Source organism: Alligator sinensis, unplaced genomic scaffold (assembly GCF_000455745.1).
Source record: "Alligator sinensis unplaced genomic scaffold, ASM45574v1 scaffold941_1, whole genome shotgun sequence".
Taxonomy (NCBI): domain Eukaryota; kingdom Metazoa; phylum Chordata; order Crocodylia; family Alligatoridae; genus Alligator; species Alligator sinensis.
In genome coordinates, this window is record NW_005842163.1 from 823,020 (window position 1) to 839,375 (window position 16,356).

General features: G+C 43.8%; 1 protein-coding gene and 1 long non-coding RNA gene across 4 annotated transcripts in view; one reads left to right on the top strand and one right to left on the bottom strand.

Moving 5' to 3' along the window:
* PRKAA2 (protein kinase AMP-activated catalytic subunit alpha 2) overlaps positions 1-16,356 on the top strand; it is a 36,501-nt gene that overhangs the window by 9,823 nt on the left and 10,322 nt on the right. For 2 of the 3 annotated variants that reach the window (XM_025206580.1, XM_025206578.1), the window contains exons 2-7: positions 2,530-2,671; positions 5,692-5,785; positions 6,928-7,072; positions 7,713-7,800; positions 10,406-10,630; positions 14,377-14,881. In XM_025206580.1, coding sequence (XP_025062365.1) covers positions 5,726-5,785; positions 6,928-7,072; positions 7,713-7,800; positions 10,406-10,630; positions 14,377-14,881 — 1,023 coding nt within the window. In that variant the 5' untranslated portion in view covers positions 2,530-2,671; positions 5,692-5,725. Of the gene's footprint in view, positions 1-1,240; positions 2,672-5,691; positions 5,786-6,927; positions 7,073-7,712; positions 7,801-10,405; positions 10,631-14,376; positions 14,882-16,356 lie in introns of those variants that run through there. The other variant, XM_025206579.1, reaches the window with a different exon arrangement.
* Positions 5,133-9,082, bottom strand: LOC112550607. The gene is made up of 3 exons (XR_003094540.1): positions 8,774-9,082; positions 8,319-8,422; positions 5,133-5,347 (listed from the first exon to the last, which is right to left on the bottom strand). It is a non-coding gene; the product is annotated as an uncharacterized LOC112550607 (long non-coding RNA).

A 16,356-nucleotide genomic window follows, 5' to 3' on the forward strand; every position in this document is an offset into this window, starting at 1 on the left:
AAGAATTTGTTAAAGATGTCTGCCTTCTCCTCTGGCGCAACCACCAGATTGCCCAGCATATCTTGCAGGGGCCCCACATTTCCCAGTGCCTTCTTCATCCTCCCTATATATTTGAAAAAGGACTTTTTATTATCCTTGATCTTGGACGCTAGTCCTAGCTCTATGTCCACCTTAGCTTTCCTAACAGCCCCCCTACAGGCCCGAGCAGTGGAGGTATACTCCTCTTTGGAGATAGCCCCCGCCTTCCACCGGGTGTACGCCTTCTTTTTTGACAACCAGGCATTCCTCATCCTTGGTGAACCAGGGAGGCTTTTGGGCACTCTTGCCCCCTTGCTTCTTGTTAGGATTGTCACCCTTTGGGCCCTGAGTATTGTCTCTTTAAGGAACGACCACTCATCTTGGGCACTGAGTTCCCCTGCCCTCGAGAACCCCAGTGCATCTCCCACCAATCTCAACTCATTGAAGTTGGCCCTCTTGAAGTCTAGGGCTACTGCCTTGCTGCAGGCCCTTGTCACCCTGCGCTGGATGATGAATTCCAGCAAGCAATGATCACTATCACCCAGGTGGTCAAGTACTTGGAGCCCCCTTACCAGATCATCACCTGTGGCCAGGACCAGGTCCAACAGGGCATTTCCTCTGGTGGGACCGTGCACCTCCTGGGTTAAGTGGAGGTCCTGTATCTCGGCCAGGAACCTCCTAGAATGGAGGATTTTTAATGGAGGAGTCTACCTCTCGTGTTCTGGGACTATATGGTTAAAGTAGTATACTTCAGAGACACGATAACGGTGTCAAATTTGCCAATGTTCTTAGTTATTCAGACTGCACTGAAATTTATTTTTGCCGAAAGGGCTAGTTTAAGGCTCATGAATCACATGAGTCAGGGGTGGGCAAAATACGGCCCTCAAGCACTTTGTCCAGCCTGCAGTGGGTCCCTCAGTCCCGCCTGGCAGGTGCTTTCCAGCCTGCGGTGCATCCCGCCACCCCTTGGGCATGCAACAGGGCTGGGGTGGCTCCACAGCTGGACTGCTTTTGGAGGGCAGAAGCTGCTGCTCGGCATGGGCAAAAAGCAGCCCCATCCCATTGCTACTGCCAAGCCCTTCTTGCTGCAGCCGCCTGGAGCCCACGCCCGGGCTGCCCTGTGGCCCCCTCTGCACTGCCACTGCTGCCCCACTGGGCGGCCTGGAGGCAGTGGTGACGGCGGCAGAGAGGAGCCTCAGGGCAGCCCGGGCACGGGCTCCAGCCAGCTTCAGTAAGAAGTGCCTGACAGCGGTGAGGAGGAGGGCTCACTTTTCCCCCGCAACGAGCAGCAGCTCCTGCCCAGGCGCTGTTCAGCATGGGCAGGGGGGCCGCAGGAGGTGCGGGGCAAGCCAGAGTCGGGGCTGGGGCTATGTGCTGTTGACGGTCGGGGAGGAGTCGCAGGGTGCGCGGGCTCTGGGATGTTCCGGGGAGGGGGTAGAGGTGCCAGCCAGCCCGCGGCAGCTCCCTAGAACAGCCTATGTGGTCCACGGGCCCAAATAATTGCCCACCCCTGACTTAAGTCCTACTTCAGCGTATAAGTTCGCTGAGACCTATGTGGAATTTAGATGTTATGTAGACCTTGTGTTAGTACGTTTCTTCCCTGGTCTTTTGGAAGCTCTTTCCCATAAGTGAAGGCAAGCTTCCCAGAGGACCTTACGTACAGCAAAGCAATGGCAGCATACAATCTGTTGCCTGATTTTTCTAAAATAAATGCTGATCTTTCTATGTGTTCACTAAATTCTTTAAATAATGAATGCCTGTGTGGAGCTTCTGAGACGGGACCACGTGGTTATAGTGTGATGAGTTTGGTTGGCAGTATTCATAGGGCCCAAAGGGTGACATATAAAATACGAATAGAAAACTTTTATACGCCTTTTCGATTCCAAGGTAAAATGTTTATACCAAAAACTGTTTTAACGGGCTGAGGATCCTCCAGCAGAGCTTGCAGGATTTTGAGTGGTCTTTATGGGACTCCAGAGACATTGAGGTCCAATCTCTCTCCCCAGGCAAAGGGTGGAGGAGCTATGAGAACATCACATGCTCAGCCCTTTCACAGATTCAAGGTGAAAGACTGCCTCAGAAACCAAACTGTAGGACATGTGCTGAGTTTCAGTGCCCCTTATCCTTTTACGTTCCAAGGCTTTTTTTCAAAGTGTATTTGGGTTTTGTGCTGAGATTCACATCTGGGCTGAGGTGTAAAGTCAGTTGGGCAGTGGATGGACATTACCAAAATCATTTAATCTAGGGAACTGAATCATCTTCAGGAGAGCATGCCGACCTGAGCTGGACCTGTATCAGTAACTAGAGGTGACCTTTCTATATTAATCCTCTGTGCCGTGAAATCAAAGCAGTAGTCTGCTGGGTAGACCTAAGAGTCCCCAACCTTGTCTTTTGCTTTACTCGGTATGACCCTGCTGCATTTTATCCTTAAAAACCACCTGTTTCAGCATCCTAACTTCTACAAGTCATAGCTTTCTCTTTAGTGACATTGTAATATTCTCTTTCCATTAGTTGGAGAACACCAGCTGACGGGGCATAAAGTAGCAGTAAAAATTTTAAACAGACAGAAAATTCGCAGCTTGGATGTGGTTGGGAAAATCAAAAGAGAAATTCAAAATCTAAAACTCTTTCGGCACCCTCATATTATCAAACTGTAAGTACCCATGCTCCTGCTCCCATCTGTTCATAGCGTATTTCAGTTTTATTCCAGTCAAGAAGGTGTTTTCTTGACTGGATCCTGTTTTAGTAAATCACTCATTACTTTATTTTGTGTAAGTATAATTTTTTTTTTGCATATAGACAAGTATGACAGAGAACAGGACGGGTTGAATAGAATTCACTGTTTATTCAAAGTGTTTTGTAATACTTAGCAAGTTAATTGGCACTTCTCTTCCTTGGAAAACTGATCCAAAGCTCAGTGAAATCAGTGCCAATCTACCATTGATTTCAAAGGCTTCAGCATGGCAATTCTGGGCTATCAGGTGTCTGGAAAGGGCTTTGAATCCAGCTATTTTTGTCCAGTTCTGGTTGTGACTCTACACAAGCTATAAAATAAGTCCTTTACCCTCCACAGATGTATGTTCTTAATTTGACTTGACTTCATTGAGATTCCTGACAGTAACCCTTGCACTTAAAGCATGTAGTCAGGTTTTTGCTGCCAAATCTTCCAACGTCTTCAAGATCCTAATCTAGAAGTTAGTTAGAAAGGCAAGTGAGAGCTCCAGTACATACACTTTCCCTTTTAATTGATTTTTTTTCTATCAAAGACATTGTCACCTATGCAAACTCCTTAGGCTTCTGCGAAGTAGTCACGATCTCCATGTGAACCGATAGCCCGTCGCCTGCTCGTAGGACTCAGTGGGAGGTATTGTTCTCCCTCCTGTTTTCGCTTCATCTTCCTGTACTGTATTGAGAATTTTGCTTGAGAAATACATGCACAATCAGGTTCAGAAGATGAAATGCTGGTCGTAAGTCAATAGGATTCATGAACTAATGGCTTGACAACCAGGAAATGAAAATAACCATACTCTCTTTCAGGCAAGTGTTTTCAAGACTGACACTTAGAGCCTTGTTACACAGTAATTTTGGGCTGCTTCTGGACCTCTTACCCCCTGGACTGTCTGCACATTAACACCTTAAAGTGGTTTGAAGCACTTGTTATGGAGGTCAAAGTTACACCACTCCAGGGCAGGGTTATCTCTAATCCGTACTACCCAGCTTCTGTTCCATTTAGGTGCTCTGCCCAAGTTGAAGTCCTCCAGTATCCCAGGATCTCTTCCCCCCCCGCCTGTAGAGCAGGGATAGATGCCTGTCCTGCCTTACCAGCCCTCTAGTAGCAACTCACAGCTGCATCTCCAAGTCCTCCTATTCACCAGGCTTCTAGTGGCTAGTCACAGGTCTGCAGGAGGGGGACAACCAGAGAAGGTGTCTAGACCAAGGGTATAACTGCTCCAAACTCGAGCTAGCAATAACACCAATCAACATTTGTGTGGCTCACAGCTTAAGGTGTAACAAAGCCCTTAATTTTGTATACCACAGGGTAACTATGTATCTCCCCTATAAAGGTCTAGTCTGATTACTGAAGTTAATAGTCAGAAGTCTCAAAACTTTATTTGAGCCACAGTAGTAGCCTGCCACATTTTTCAGTTCTGACAAAGTTGTTGAATAGCAGTTGGAAGGGTGATCTGCTGTTTAGATCACCCTTAAAACTGGTGAGAGATTTAGTGAGTACATTGTTCTTACAGGCAAAGGGCCAAATTCTTCGTCCAATTAAATGACTAACTCTGGAGTATCTGTTGATAGTTACTCCACAGTAGCACACACTGGTATAAGAACAGATTGGGACCATCTCATGAATCAAACAACATAAATTGCCCCTTAGAGATGCTTCTGGCACCCTACAGACTCACACCTGTTCACACATTTGTCATAGATTTAATTTTAGGCTGTATTTTCTTTTCTAAGCGAAGAATATAAGCCTGATCTAAGGTAACAGAATCTAGAAGTTAGTTAGAAAGGCAAGTGAGAACTCCAGTACATACACTTTCCCTTTTTAATTGGGTTTTTTTTCCCCCCCCTGTTTATAGTAATAAGTTATCAGAGACTGTGACAGTAATCAGATGGATTTCAGGATCTCAAAGCACTCCTGTAAGGTTTTCTTAACTTTTGAAGGTTTTACCCCACATCAGGAATTTACATTCCAAATCTCTTCAAGGAAATATTATCACTTCAAATAAAATTTACAGGCTGAAGAAATCCAGCAATGAGCAATGCAAACACATCATTTGGGTAAAAGAAAAACAGGCTGGATCATTAGCCAATGTTTTTCTAAATTGCTGTAGTTCCATTAAGGCCAATGGACTTATGCCAGTTTGTGTCGTTCTGGGAATTAGGGCACGGACAGACTTCATTTGCAATTAGGGTATATGTACAGACTTTGTTCGCAGTTCTTGCGTGAGGGTAGATAATGGATTTGTAAGATTAGGGTTATTTTAAACACCGTTTCTATTTTTATTTTAGAATTTACATTTTACATTTTTTACATTCTTTCCATAATTTTTTTGGTATTTTTGAAAGACTCTCCTACTGACATCCAGAGTTCTTTTGTCCTGGATCCTCAGGATGTGGAGAAAAGAAAACGAGTTCAAATGTTCACAGTATCATAGTACCATAATGCTTAGGGTCGGAAGGGACCTAAACGGATCATCAGGTCCGACCGCCTGCCCCGGGCAGGAACGGGTGTCGGGGTCATATCACCCCAGCCAAATATCTGTCCAGTGTTCTTTCTTGCATTTGAATGCAGCCTGCTTCTTAAGGCATTGCTGTAAATCTTGGCCCAAAAGGAAATATGAAAATCAGGTTAGTCCTACACATAGGCTTATCTAGCAGAGACTTCAAAGGATTATATTAAAGCTTAAGAAAAAAAGGTAAATCTGTGAAACAGATCCTTTCAAGAGACCACAGAAAGAGATTGTGTTCCTTTGTTTGCATCTTGCAATACAAGAGCCTGCTTTTCAGAAATGGAAAGCAATAATTAATATAAGATCAATACATTAATATAATAATTAATATAAGATCGATGCTCTTTTCTAGAAACTTTCTAATAACCTATTTAAAAATATTTCCCTGTTCTTCCTAAGAAGGTCTTTCTAAAACCTTTCTTTTCTTTTAAAGGTACCAGGTTATCAGCACTCCAACTGATTTTTTCATGGTAATGGAATATGTATCTGGTGGCGAATTATTTGATTACATCTGTAAGCATGGACGTGTAAGTAGCAGTGTCGTGTCAACCCAAATATTTGTGGGGAAGAGGATAGTGCTTAGCAATAACATGGATTAGCTAAGCGAGGCACTTCTAAGGTTGTTACGGCCAAAAATAGAACTGGATTCCTAGTGTTCCCATCTGGAATCCCTTGTATTTGACCTGAGATAGTTGTGCACATCTTTTACCAATCACTCCATGATGTGTTACAACAAAAGAGCCAAAGACCGCATATCATTTTTTGCAAAAAAAGAAAAAAACGCCTGCTAAAGTTACACACACAAAAAATCACTAGTTATTCCCTTATCTTGATGCTTCTGATAGGTCGAGGGACAGGAAAATGCCAGGTGGACTAATGAGGGGTGAGGGGGAGAGGTCCCAGAATTAGGCTGGTAGAATCTCAGCTCACAGTATTAATGGGCTCTTTTTTGTATTGCCACAAGATACATTCGGTACTAAACTGTTTTCTGAAAATGAGCTATTTCTGAAAATAGTCTATTTAAATTCAGCAAAAAAATTCTGATTTTAAGCATTTTTTTTCCAGTTTATAGAGATTACTTGGTTTCTCAAATACTAAGTTAGGACCTTTCCGAACTTTGAAAGGTAATTTTTTCACGGAAGAAATGATGATAAAATTATCGATATACTTAAACCTATCATATTACTAATTTCCCTTCTCATTCTTTTCCTGATTATAGAGTCATAGACCTGCTGCCTCTGTAACCTTTACAAAGCCAGTGCATAGTCTCTGGGTGCTGAACTGGTCTCTACTGAATATTGTGCCATGCTTTGTCCATATTCCCCACATAATAAAGCTCCTATAGATTCCCTTGAGAAGCCAGGCTACTCTCTAATAGCACTCACTATTCTGCAGTTCTCCCTAATAGCCTAAATCTAAATTTAGCTTTTCCTCCTTTCATGTCATTACAGCTAGTTATAAGCTTTATTATTTCAAAACACAAATGCATTTTCAAATGCAAGGGGAAAAAATAGCTTTATATCCTGGTTTGGCTTACAGTGCTGTAATAAGTTTATTGTAATTTTACCTGAGATTCATAAAACTTTTTGGCTTTTTACTGAACCAAAGCTTTTATTGCCAGGTCAAGTTTCAGATAAACGTTTAACACGGTTTCCCCTGTGTTTTATAGGTCGAAGAGGCAGAAGCTAGACGCCTTTTCCAGCAGATTCTCTCTGCAGTGGATTACTGTCACAGGCATATGGTTGTCCACAGAGACCTGAAACCAGAGAATGTGCTGCTAGATGCACACATGAATGCCAAGATAGCTGATTTTGGTATGTGACCCCAACAGCATTCCAGAAATGTAGCCAGCTACAAGCCACTTGCTGTCAGTGTAACATGCTTTACAAAACCCAGAGTCTGTTTTTAGAGCCACTAGCAATTTCTTGACTTGAAAAGCCCAACTTTGTAAGTTGTGTCCCTCCAAGAACAGTTTAATAGGTAGAGAGCTTTTGTGTTTGTGCTATAAAGTAAATGAGTTTTCTAACAATGAAGTAGCAAGAGAAATTACAGTGAAATGTATATTTAGCTCATTAATATTCATGGCAGACTTCCGTGCAGTTATCTCAGGAATGACTTTGGCCCCTTAACATCTAATCTCATATGCCTGTTCCTTTTGTAGTGCCTGTTGGGGGTCATTTTATTTTACAAATGAACAGTGACTGGAAGCTTCAAGTGACGCTACTACTTAACATAATATTAATAACGCTCATTACCAGATTGAGGCATCTGATAAACAATTTTTTAATCATTCATAAGAAGTAATGCCCCACAAATGTATTTTTTTATCATATCCTTCCTTTTCTACTTCTTTTTCCCTTCTTTTCAAAGCTTGTGATCCATTCTATAAGAATCTTGGTTTTTTACGGTCCTCTATTGTGATGTCAGACTATGCATTTTTGTTTGTTTTTGAAGGGTTGTCTAACATGATGTCGGACGGGGAATTTCTGCGAACGAGTTGTGGTTCCCCAAACTATGCAGCTCCTGAAGTCATTTCTGGAAGGTAGGATATAGTTTCTAGGGTCGGAAGGGACCTGAACAGATCCTCAAGTCCGATCCCCTAGATATACAACTGGGGGGGAAAAACTCACCGTAATCAAAGTAGGCATATGGGTGGGACTCTTGCATTTATTCTTGCCTCATGAACAGCTTTTCACAGCTGGAAAAAATGACAGAATCTTTCCCCGCATTTTTAAATACTGAACTGAACTAGTTTTAAAACCAAAAGGCCTGTTGATGGCTTCTTTTTTTGATGTTAAAACTGGTAATACTGTGTTCCTGAATATAAATATTTTTAAGGAGTTATTAGAGAGCAAATGTTTGTTGGCATATATCAAATTAAAGAATAGAAAAAATACATTTTTGACCCTAACTAATTGCTTTTTACATTCAAAGAGGCTGCTTCTCCCAGTCCTCTAAAAATGTGTATTCATCCATCTTTGACATTGTCTGTATCTATAATACAAAATGCTGTGTGGGGAAGGAAAGCTATTTACTAATAAAACAACCAGGTTCACTTACCACCTTCCCATAGCTTGACAGCTACTCCATCTGAGAAATCTTGTCTCCTGCTTTGTTTTAAGCCATTTTTATTCCAATGAATAGGTTGCTGCCATCATAACTTCCTGTTACGTTAATGAGAAACAAAAATCTGTTGTCACGCACTGCAGTGCTGCTGGTATTCAGCAGCTGTATAGCACGTTACATATTCAAAACACTGCATGCATATGAATTTATTTCCCTCATATTCACATGGAATGACTGCCTTTCTCTTTTTACAGTCGGAGAAACAAAGTCATGGAGTCATGAATTAATTTGCCCCATTCTGTGCAGTCAGTCAGTGGCAGAATCAAGATTAAAAACAAGGATTTCCTAATTTAGGACAAGCCTACACAGTGCAATACAGAGTCAAGTAGAAATACCTGAGTCAATTTGGTTTTCTTTACAGGCCACTACATTGTACAGTGCAGATATACCTCTCAAGTCATGTCCGTATTCCTCTTGACCACATTCTTCCCAGTCACCCATCATTTATTTTTTTTAATCATGTCTTGTTTGCCTGTTAGCGTAGCAAAATCCCAGTGCTTTTACTCCGTATCAGACTTGCAGCAGCCTACCAACAGAGCACTTAGTTCAAGCTGACTTGTTTTGATTAAGATCATTCACTCTATGCCAGGGCAAAATGTGGCATGATATTCTAGGAATTGGACTACCACCAGCAAAACTAGTTGTTGCAATAGCTCAGTTACAGGGATGAATGGGTCATACTGGCCAGAGAGGGAGCAAAGCCAGAGTCCATTGCTATCCTAGCTCCAAACAGCTTCAATTCAAGCTTACCCTTCCCACGTAACCTTTAAGAGAATGCAAAAACTATTTCATTCATGTAGCATATGAGATAAGGCATTGCCAGACAAGCCAGGTACTGGCTTCTGAATCTGAGAGAAGAGACTAAGCATTGCAAGGACTCAAGGGAAACCCTTTATTATTAACAGAAGAAACAAATATAAATTTAAACCACCCCCCCCCCCCCCAAAAAAATGCCCTTATATTTCCAAATCAGGTTAATCTGGTGAGGCCTTTTCTACAGTGCCCCACCTTCCCTGCATCAGAAATTCTCCCAGACACTACTAGTGACTCTTATTTTATAAACTTGAAAGGTTTCCCAGCATGCTCTGTTTTGAAAGGGAGAGCAGCCTATTGGAGTTACCTTTGTAGTTCTATTCCACATAGCATGGAGAGTGGTCATTTGTATAGGAAACCAGAGCATGCAGACAGATTCAAGGTTCAGGCTGTGCTGTAGCATGAAAGGACAGAGTGTCAGGCAATGATGATGTACCTTATTTTGGTTCTAAAAAAAAAATCAAATCGGGGATTATCGTACAGTCTGAATGCTAGCAGAAGTACGTGAGTCCCAAGACTGCCAGCAGTAGGACCTCGTCGTAGGCACACTTGGGCATGTCAATAATTGGCCATGTTTCCCACAGACTTAGCAACGTCCACTAGCAATAGGAGCTGCTGGGTGACAAGCATTTCTGAAAATGGAGGCTATTATTGAGATATTCTTTGTATGTCTAGAGACCAACTGCTGAAAACCTTGTTCAGGAAAAAGAGCAGAGCAGCTTTCTCTATGGTAGTGAAAAAGCAGTTATGCCAAAACTTTGGAATAACTAGGGACCTAATTAACAACTTGTCAAAAGCCGGAGTGCTTTTATACCAATGTATAAGCTCCTTAAACCGAAAATCAATACACACAGCTATAATATCAGCTGGTAGTTATGTCTGCCTTGGTGGATGACCCAATATTGTTGTTTGACTCCTTCAGCAACATGAGAGCAACCCATTAACAGAGCTGCTGGAAAGGCTTGTTAGCAAACCTGGCTCCTAGCCTTTTAAAATCATCTGCAGCAACATCAGAACGAAGCGGCCACAGCCTGTGCTCTCCACTGCAGGGGTCAAGGTGCAGGGAGGTGCCATGAAACATTTGACCACCCTGCTACATGGATGCCCTCTGCCCTGTACTACAGAGCACGTCGGACTGACTTGAGAAACATTGGGAAGCAGATAAAGCGGGGAGATGAAATCTTCTCTGTTACCTTCACTCGGTTTAGGTTGTATGCTGGCCCTGAGGTGGATATCTGGAGCTGCGGTGTGATTCTCTATGCTCTTCTCTGCGGCACTCTCCCATTTGATGATGAACACGTACCCACACTCTTTAAGAAGATCCGTGGAGGCGTATTTTACATCCCCGAATACCTCAACCGGTCCGTTGCCACTCTCCTCATGCACATGCTGCAGGTCGACCCGCTTAAACGAGCAACTATCAAGGACATGAGGTAATGCCAAGCATCCCAAGTCGCAGCAAACACCTCGTGGCTGATAGGCAAGCTGTGGTACATAGCATGTCTTACAAATGGTCATATATGTATTCTGGAAAGTAACTGGGACTTTTTATATAGCATTATTGAATTGTTTAAAGCAGAGGTAGGCAAAATGGTGATCCGGCCAGTGGCTGGACTCCATTTCCCGGCAGCCCCTGCCCATGTTGCTGCAGTCGGTTTCCATGGAGACCCCAGGAGCAGCAGCACCATGACAGTGTGGGGCCAGGGTTTCCATGGAGACCAGCCCCAGCAGTGCTGGAAAGGTGCGGAGCTGGGTAGGGAGCTACTCCGGGGCTGGGACCTTGCACTGGTGACAGCATGGTCTGCAGCCAGGGCAGAACTGTGATCTCCGTGCATATCCTTGCATAGGGCATGAGGGCAGTGGGTCACAGCTCTGGACCATGCTGTCAGCACTGCAAGATCCCAGCCCCAGAGCAGCTCCCGGCCCAGCTGCGCATCCTGCCAGTGCTGCTGGGGCTGATCTCCACGGAAACCCTGGCCCCGTGCTATCATGGCACACTACTCCTGGGGTCTTTTTGATTGTTAGGGGCTGGAAGGGACCTTGTAGATCATCAGATCCAGTCCTCCTGTTCTAGGCAGGAAAAGACAAGTGGAGTCAGGTGACCCCAGTGAGGTGACTGTCCAGTCTCCTTTTGAAGATTTCCAGGGTAGGTGACTGTAGGACTACTGGAGGGGGTTTATTCCACAGTCTGGACACCCTGACTGTGAAGGTGTTTTTCCTGGAATTGAGCCTGAAGCGCCCTCCCAGGAGTTTGTATCCACTGGTCCTGGTCTCCCCAGGGGTGCCCTGGTGAACAGCTGTTCACCAAGTTCTTGATATACTCCCCTGATGTAGCGCTATGCCGCTACCAAGTTCCCTTTCACCCTTCTCTTCTGTAGGCTGAAGAGGCCCAAGTCCCTCAGCCTCTCCTCGTATGGCTTGTCTTGCAAGTCCCTGATTATACAGGTGGCTCTTCTTTAGAGCCTCTCAAGTTTTTTCAAATCCTTGTTGAAGTGCGGCGCCCAAAACTGGATGCAGTACTCCACCTGCGGTCTCACCAGTGCAGAGTACAGTGGGAGTATCACTTCCTTAGTTTTGCATGAGATGCAATGGTTAATGCATGCCAGCGTGTTGCTTGCCCTGCTGGCCACAGCATCGCACTGCCAGCTCATGTTCATGCGATGGTCGATCACTACCCCTAGGTCCCTTTCGGCCGTGGTGCAAGTCAAATTGTTTCCACCAAGCCTGTAGGTTTGTTGGGGATTGTTCACCCCCAGATGGAGCACCTTACGCTTCTGAGTGTTGAACTTCATCTGGTTCCGGTCTGCCCAGTTCTCCATCCTGTCCAGGTCCGCCTGTATCTGCAGCCTGTCTTCTGGTGTGGCCACGCTCTCCCATAACTTGGTGTCGTCCGCAAACTTGGCCAGCGAGCTTTTCACCCCCACATCCGAATCATTGGTAAAGGTATTGAAAAGCACCAGTCCAAGCACGGACCCCTGAGGGATACCACCGGCCACTTCTCACCAGGATGACACAGATCTGTTCATGAGAACTCTCTGGGTCCCACCATGCAGCCAGTTTTCCACCCGCTGAACTGTTGAGCAGTTAAGCCCACAGTCTTCCAATTTTTCCACAAGGATATCATGGGATACTAGATCAAAAGCTTTTTGGAAGTCTAGGTATATAATGTCGACCTTCTCTCCCACGTCCAAGTGGCGAGAGACCTGTTTGTAGAAGGAGATGCGATCGGTAAGAGAAGACCTACCCATGACAATGCCATGCTGGCTGTCGTTCAGCATCTAAACCTCAACAAGCATATCGCACATAGATTCTTTAATTAGTTTGTCCCCGATTTTCCCTGGGAAAGAGGTTAGGCTGACTGGCCTATAGTTGTCCAGGTCCTCCTTCTTCCCCTTCTTGAAGATGGGCACAATGTTGGCCCTCTTCCAGTCCTCAGGGATCTCCCTTGTGTGCCACGATTTCTTAAAGAGCTTTGCCGGGGCTTCTGCAGTGATCTCAGCCAGCGCCATCAGCACTCTCAGGTAAAGTCCGTCTGGTCCTGCTGGCTTATAAATGTCTGGCTTTTCTAGCTGGTTTTGCACCAGCTCAGCATCCACAGTAGGAAGGCTATCATTTCCACCATGCCCCCTGTGATCATTTCCACCATGCCCCACTTCATGGAAACTGGCCACAGTAACGTGGGCAGAGTGCTGCTGGGAAATGGAGCCCACCGTGGGCCCAATCTGGCCCGCGGGCCAGACTTTGCCTGCCTCTGGTCTAAAACATCCTGAATACTACCTGACAAAGGCAACCACATGATGCAATATTATGAATAAATCTGTCTTCATCAGCTGTAGCTTAATTGAAATATTTCTCTTTATTTCTGTATTCTAGTTGAATGTAAATTGTCCTTAAAAATCTGATCTCCACCCCATATAAGAGCAAGAAAAGTGGGATGCATAGATTTAGTTGTAGAAATTAACTCGAAATGAAAATAATGTGTCTTAATGAGGGGAAGTGGCTCACTTTGAAATGCAATCTAGTTTCTGCATCTAGGAATAATGTGATGATGGTGAACCTTGTCCAGCTCGTATTACCACACAAATTCAGGATAACATGAGCATTGGGATCTTGAGCTGAGATTTGCACCTTTCAATATAATTAAAAATGCAGGCCTGACCGCCAGAATTAGAGATTCTTACAAACTGAGTAATTTTACAGAAGTGTGTTGTAAAACAGAGATGAGGTATAGTTTGTGAAATTTATAGTAATCATTAAATCTAAGTGGTTCTTTAAAATGTGTGTGTAAATGTTAGTGAGACTTTGAGGAATTCTTGGGTTTGTAATACATTTGCAAATGGTGGATTTATAGTACGCCTTCCATTAAAATCTAAGCTGTAAATGCTGTTTTTATTTCTCAAGTCACTTAGATGACAGAATTTAATAACATGTAAAAAAGCAGCACATGGGAAAGAACTGTGGTTGAGAATGGGATGTGGAAATTTAGTTCTCCAAGATATTTAGGGACCTAACTCCCACCTGTTTTCTTGCCAATCCCTGGGAGGTAGGCATCTCAATATCTCTGGAGATCTGAACTTGATTGCTTTATATCCACATCGGGACAGTAGTAACTAAAACCATCTAACATATTTGTGGGTTTCTGTCGAGATCCTAACAGGCAGAAGAAAGCTGCACACGCAGCGGTTGCAAGTGAGTCCTGCCTTGTTTTGCAGTGACCATTTTGTACAGTGGGCAGACTTGTTAGCAGTTAAATCAGAAAGACCCCAAACTACTACAGCAGCATGATCTGAAGGAAGCACACGCTGTTGGTATCTGCGTGTTAACAAATGTTGGTCAAGCTGTCAAATCAAGGCATTGTATGATCACTCCGTTTTCACATTCGTTCCTTTTTTGAACTCTGCTACACCCAGGCCAGAACAATATCTTGAGGCAGAGTGTGGCTAACTGAATACCAAGACATCATGAAAGGTAACAGATCCAATCTTCAACTGCTGTTGATCGCCGTATTGCCACTGAAATGGAAAAAAGTGCCGGTTTACAATTACGTGAGCTGAGGTTCTGGCTTGTAGTATCACCTTTAGGCTGTAGTTCGTAGAGTGAGACATGCCTCGGGTGTCCATGAGTAGATGCAGGGCTCATTTGCTCTATAGTCACTGTTTCATTTCTTTTTTTCCCTTAGAGAACACGAGTGGTTTAAACAAGAGTTGCCCAGTTACCTGTTTCCGGAGGATCCTTCCTATGATGCCAACGTCATCGATGACGAGGCGGTGCGGGAAGTGTGTGAGAAGTTTGAATGCACAGAGTCAGAGGTGATGAACAGCTTGTATAGCGGTGACCCACAAGACCAGCTTGCCGTAGCTTACCACCTCGTTATCGACAATCGGAGAATCATGAACCAAGCCAGTGAGTTCTACCTCGCCTCCAGCCCCCCCACTGGCTCATTTATGGATGACAGTACTATGCATATCCCACCTGGGGTGAAACCACACCCAGAGCGGATGCCTCCTCTAATAGCAGACAGTCCCAAAGCAAGGTGTCCTTTGGATGCTCTGAATACTACTAAGCCAAAACCTCTGACTGTGAAAAAGGCCAAGTGGCATCTAGGAATCCGCAGTCAAAGCAAACCTTATGACATTATGGCCGAAGTGTACCGAGCTATGAAACAGCTGGATTTCGAATGGAAGGTAGGAAAGATCAATGCTTTACAGTAATTTTCAAGGATGATTGCCTTATCATTTCTCCTGAGCTGAACTGATCAGCAAATCTATTAAGTATAGTTATCACATGGTCTGTTTCTAAAGTAATGCTCGTATACCATCACTATCTCAAATATTTTCAGTTAAACACACCCAACGTTAAAAATTTCAGTGGTAGTTTAATACATGCAGGGTTTGTTTATGGCAAAAATATGCACGTCGGCCTTGGGCTGAACAAAAATTTCTTCCTTGGTTATCTGTAGGGACAAGAGGAGCTGTTTACTTTTTTAATTGTAGTGACTAATTCCCTGATAGGCACTTAATCTTCAAAGCTGCTGAGAAAGTAGCAGTCCTATTTCTGCATGGGTCACATGTCCTGCAAATATGCAATATGTTTCCCTTTATTCTTTCTTAAACGATGCGCCAGCTGAGAGGTTGGTATATTTTATGTACAAAAGCTCTTGCACCAGAAGAATCGGCATTGTGGCATTTGTGGACATATTTGCTATGGGAGAAGGCACATCTCTGTCCAGTTCAGGCTTTCAACCATTTACTGCTTTCTAAACAATGCCTCTTCAGAGGCAGGTAGGCTGAGCTTTTTCAAGCTCGAGCTGAGCTCAAAGGACTTTTTTGTAATTTAGCAATATGCTACCTGTTCCTTTGAGATATCCATTCATAGGCCAGGTAGCATTTAGGTTTTCTTGTTCAGGTAAGTTCTTGCCATTGGTTTAGCCATCAGCAAGAATTTCCACGCCTGATTCTCCACAGCCCTGTGCAGTCTCTTATGACTGTATAAAATATATCTTTCCTAACTCATTGGCTTTTTCCAACCATTTTACATAGGTGTAAATAGGAACCTGGGTAGAAGTGAGCTAAGAACCTTTGACAGTCTGCACAATACAGCTGTATTTCTCCCACTCACTCATTCTGCTGTGGTTTACTTAACCACATGTTGTTCTAACTATTAACATGCTTGTTTGGAAAAACCTGACTTTTATGCATTAATTTATGAGTATTAACATGAAATTAGTAGGCAAAATGGGTCAACCCTGGCACTTGTTTACAGGGACTAGGCTTGCATGAAGCTTGGGACAGTGTTGAGCGTTGTTGTACAGACTGTGGCAGGTGCCAGTGTCAGTAGTTCTCCCTAGAAGGTAGGCCATAGCTTTCAAGAGTAGAAGGATGCATTAACCCATTTAGTCCAAGCAGCTAGGCCATAGAATATCACACACTTACCCTGGTATAGGACCTTGTAACACATGTTTGATTAAAATATTTCTTCCAAAATTGGGTCATTTCCAAATGCAGGTGATTTTATTTGTTTTAGTGCCACCATCTGCTTTGAAGGGCTAATGGTACAGTGGGGTAGTCTATAGGAGTTGTTTAGCTGCAGAGTACAGATATTCATAGATGCTAAGGTCAGGAGGGACCTCAACAGATCATCGAGTCCAACCCCCGCCAAG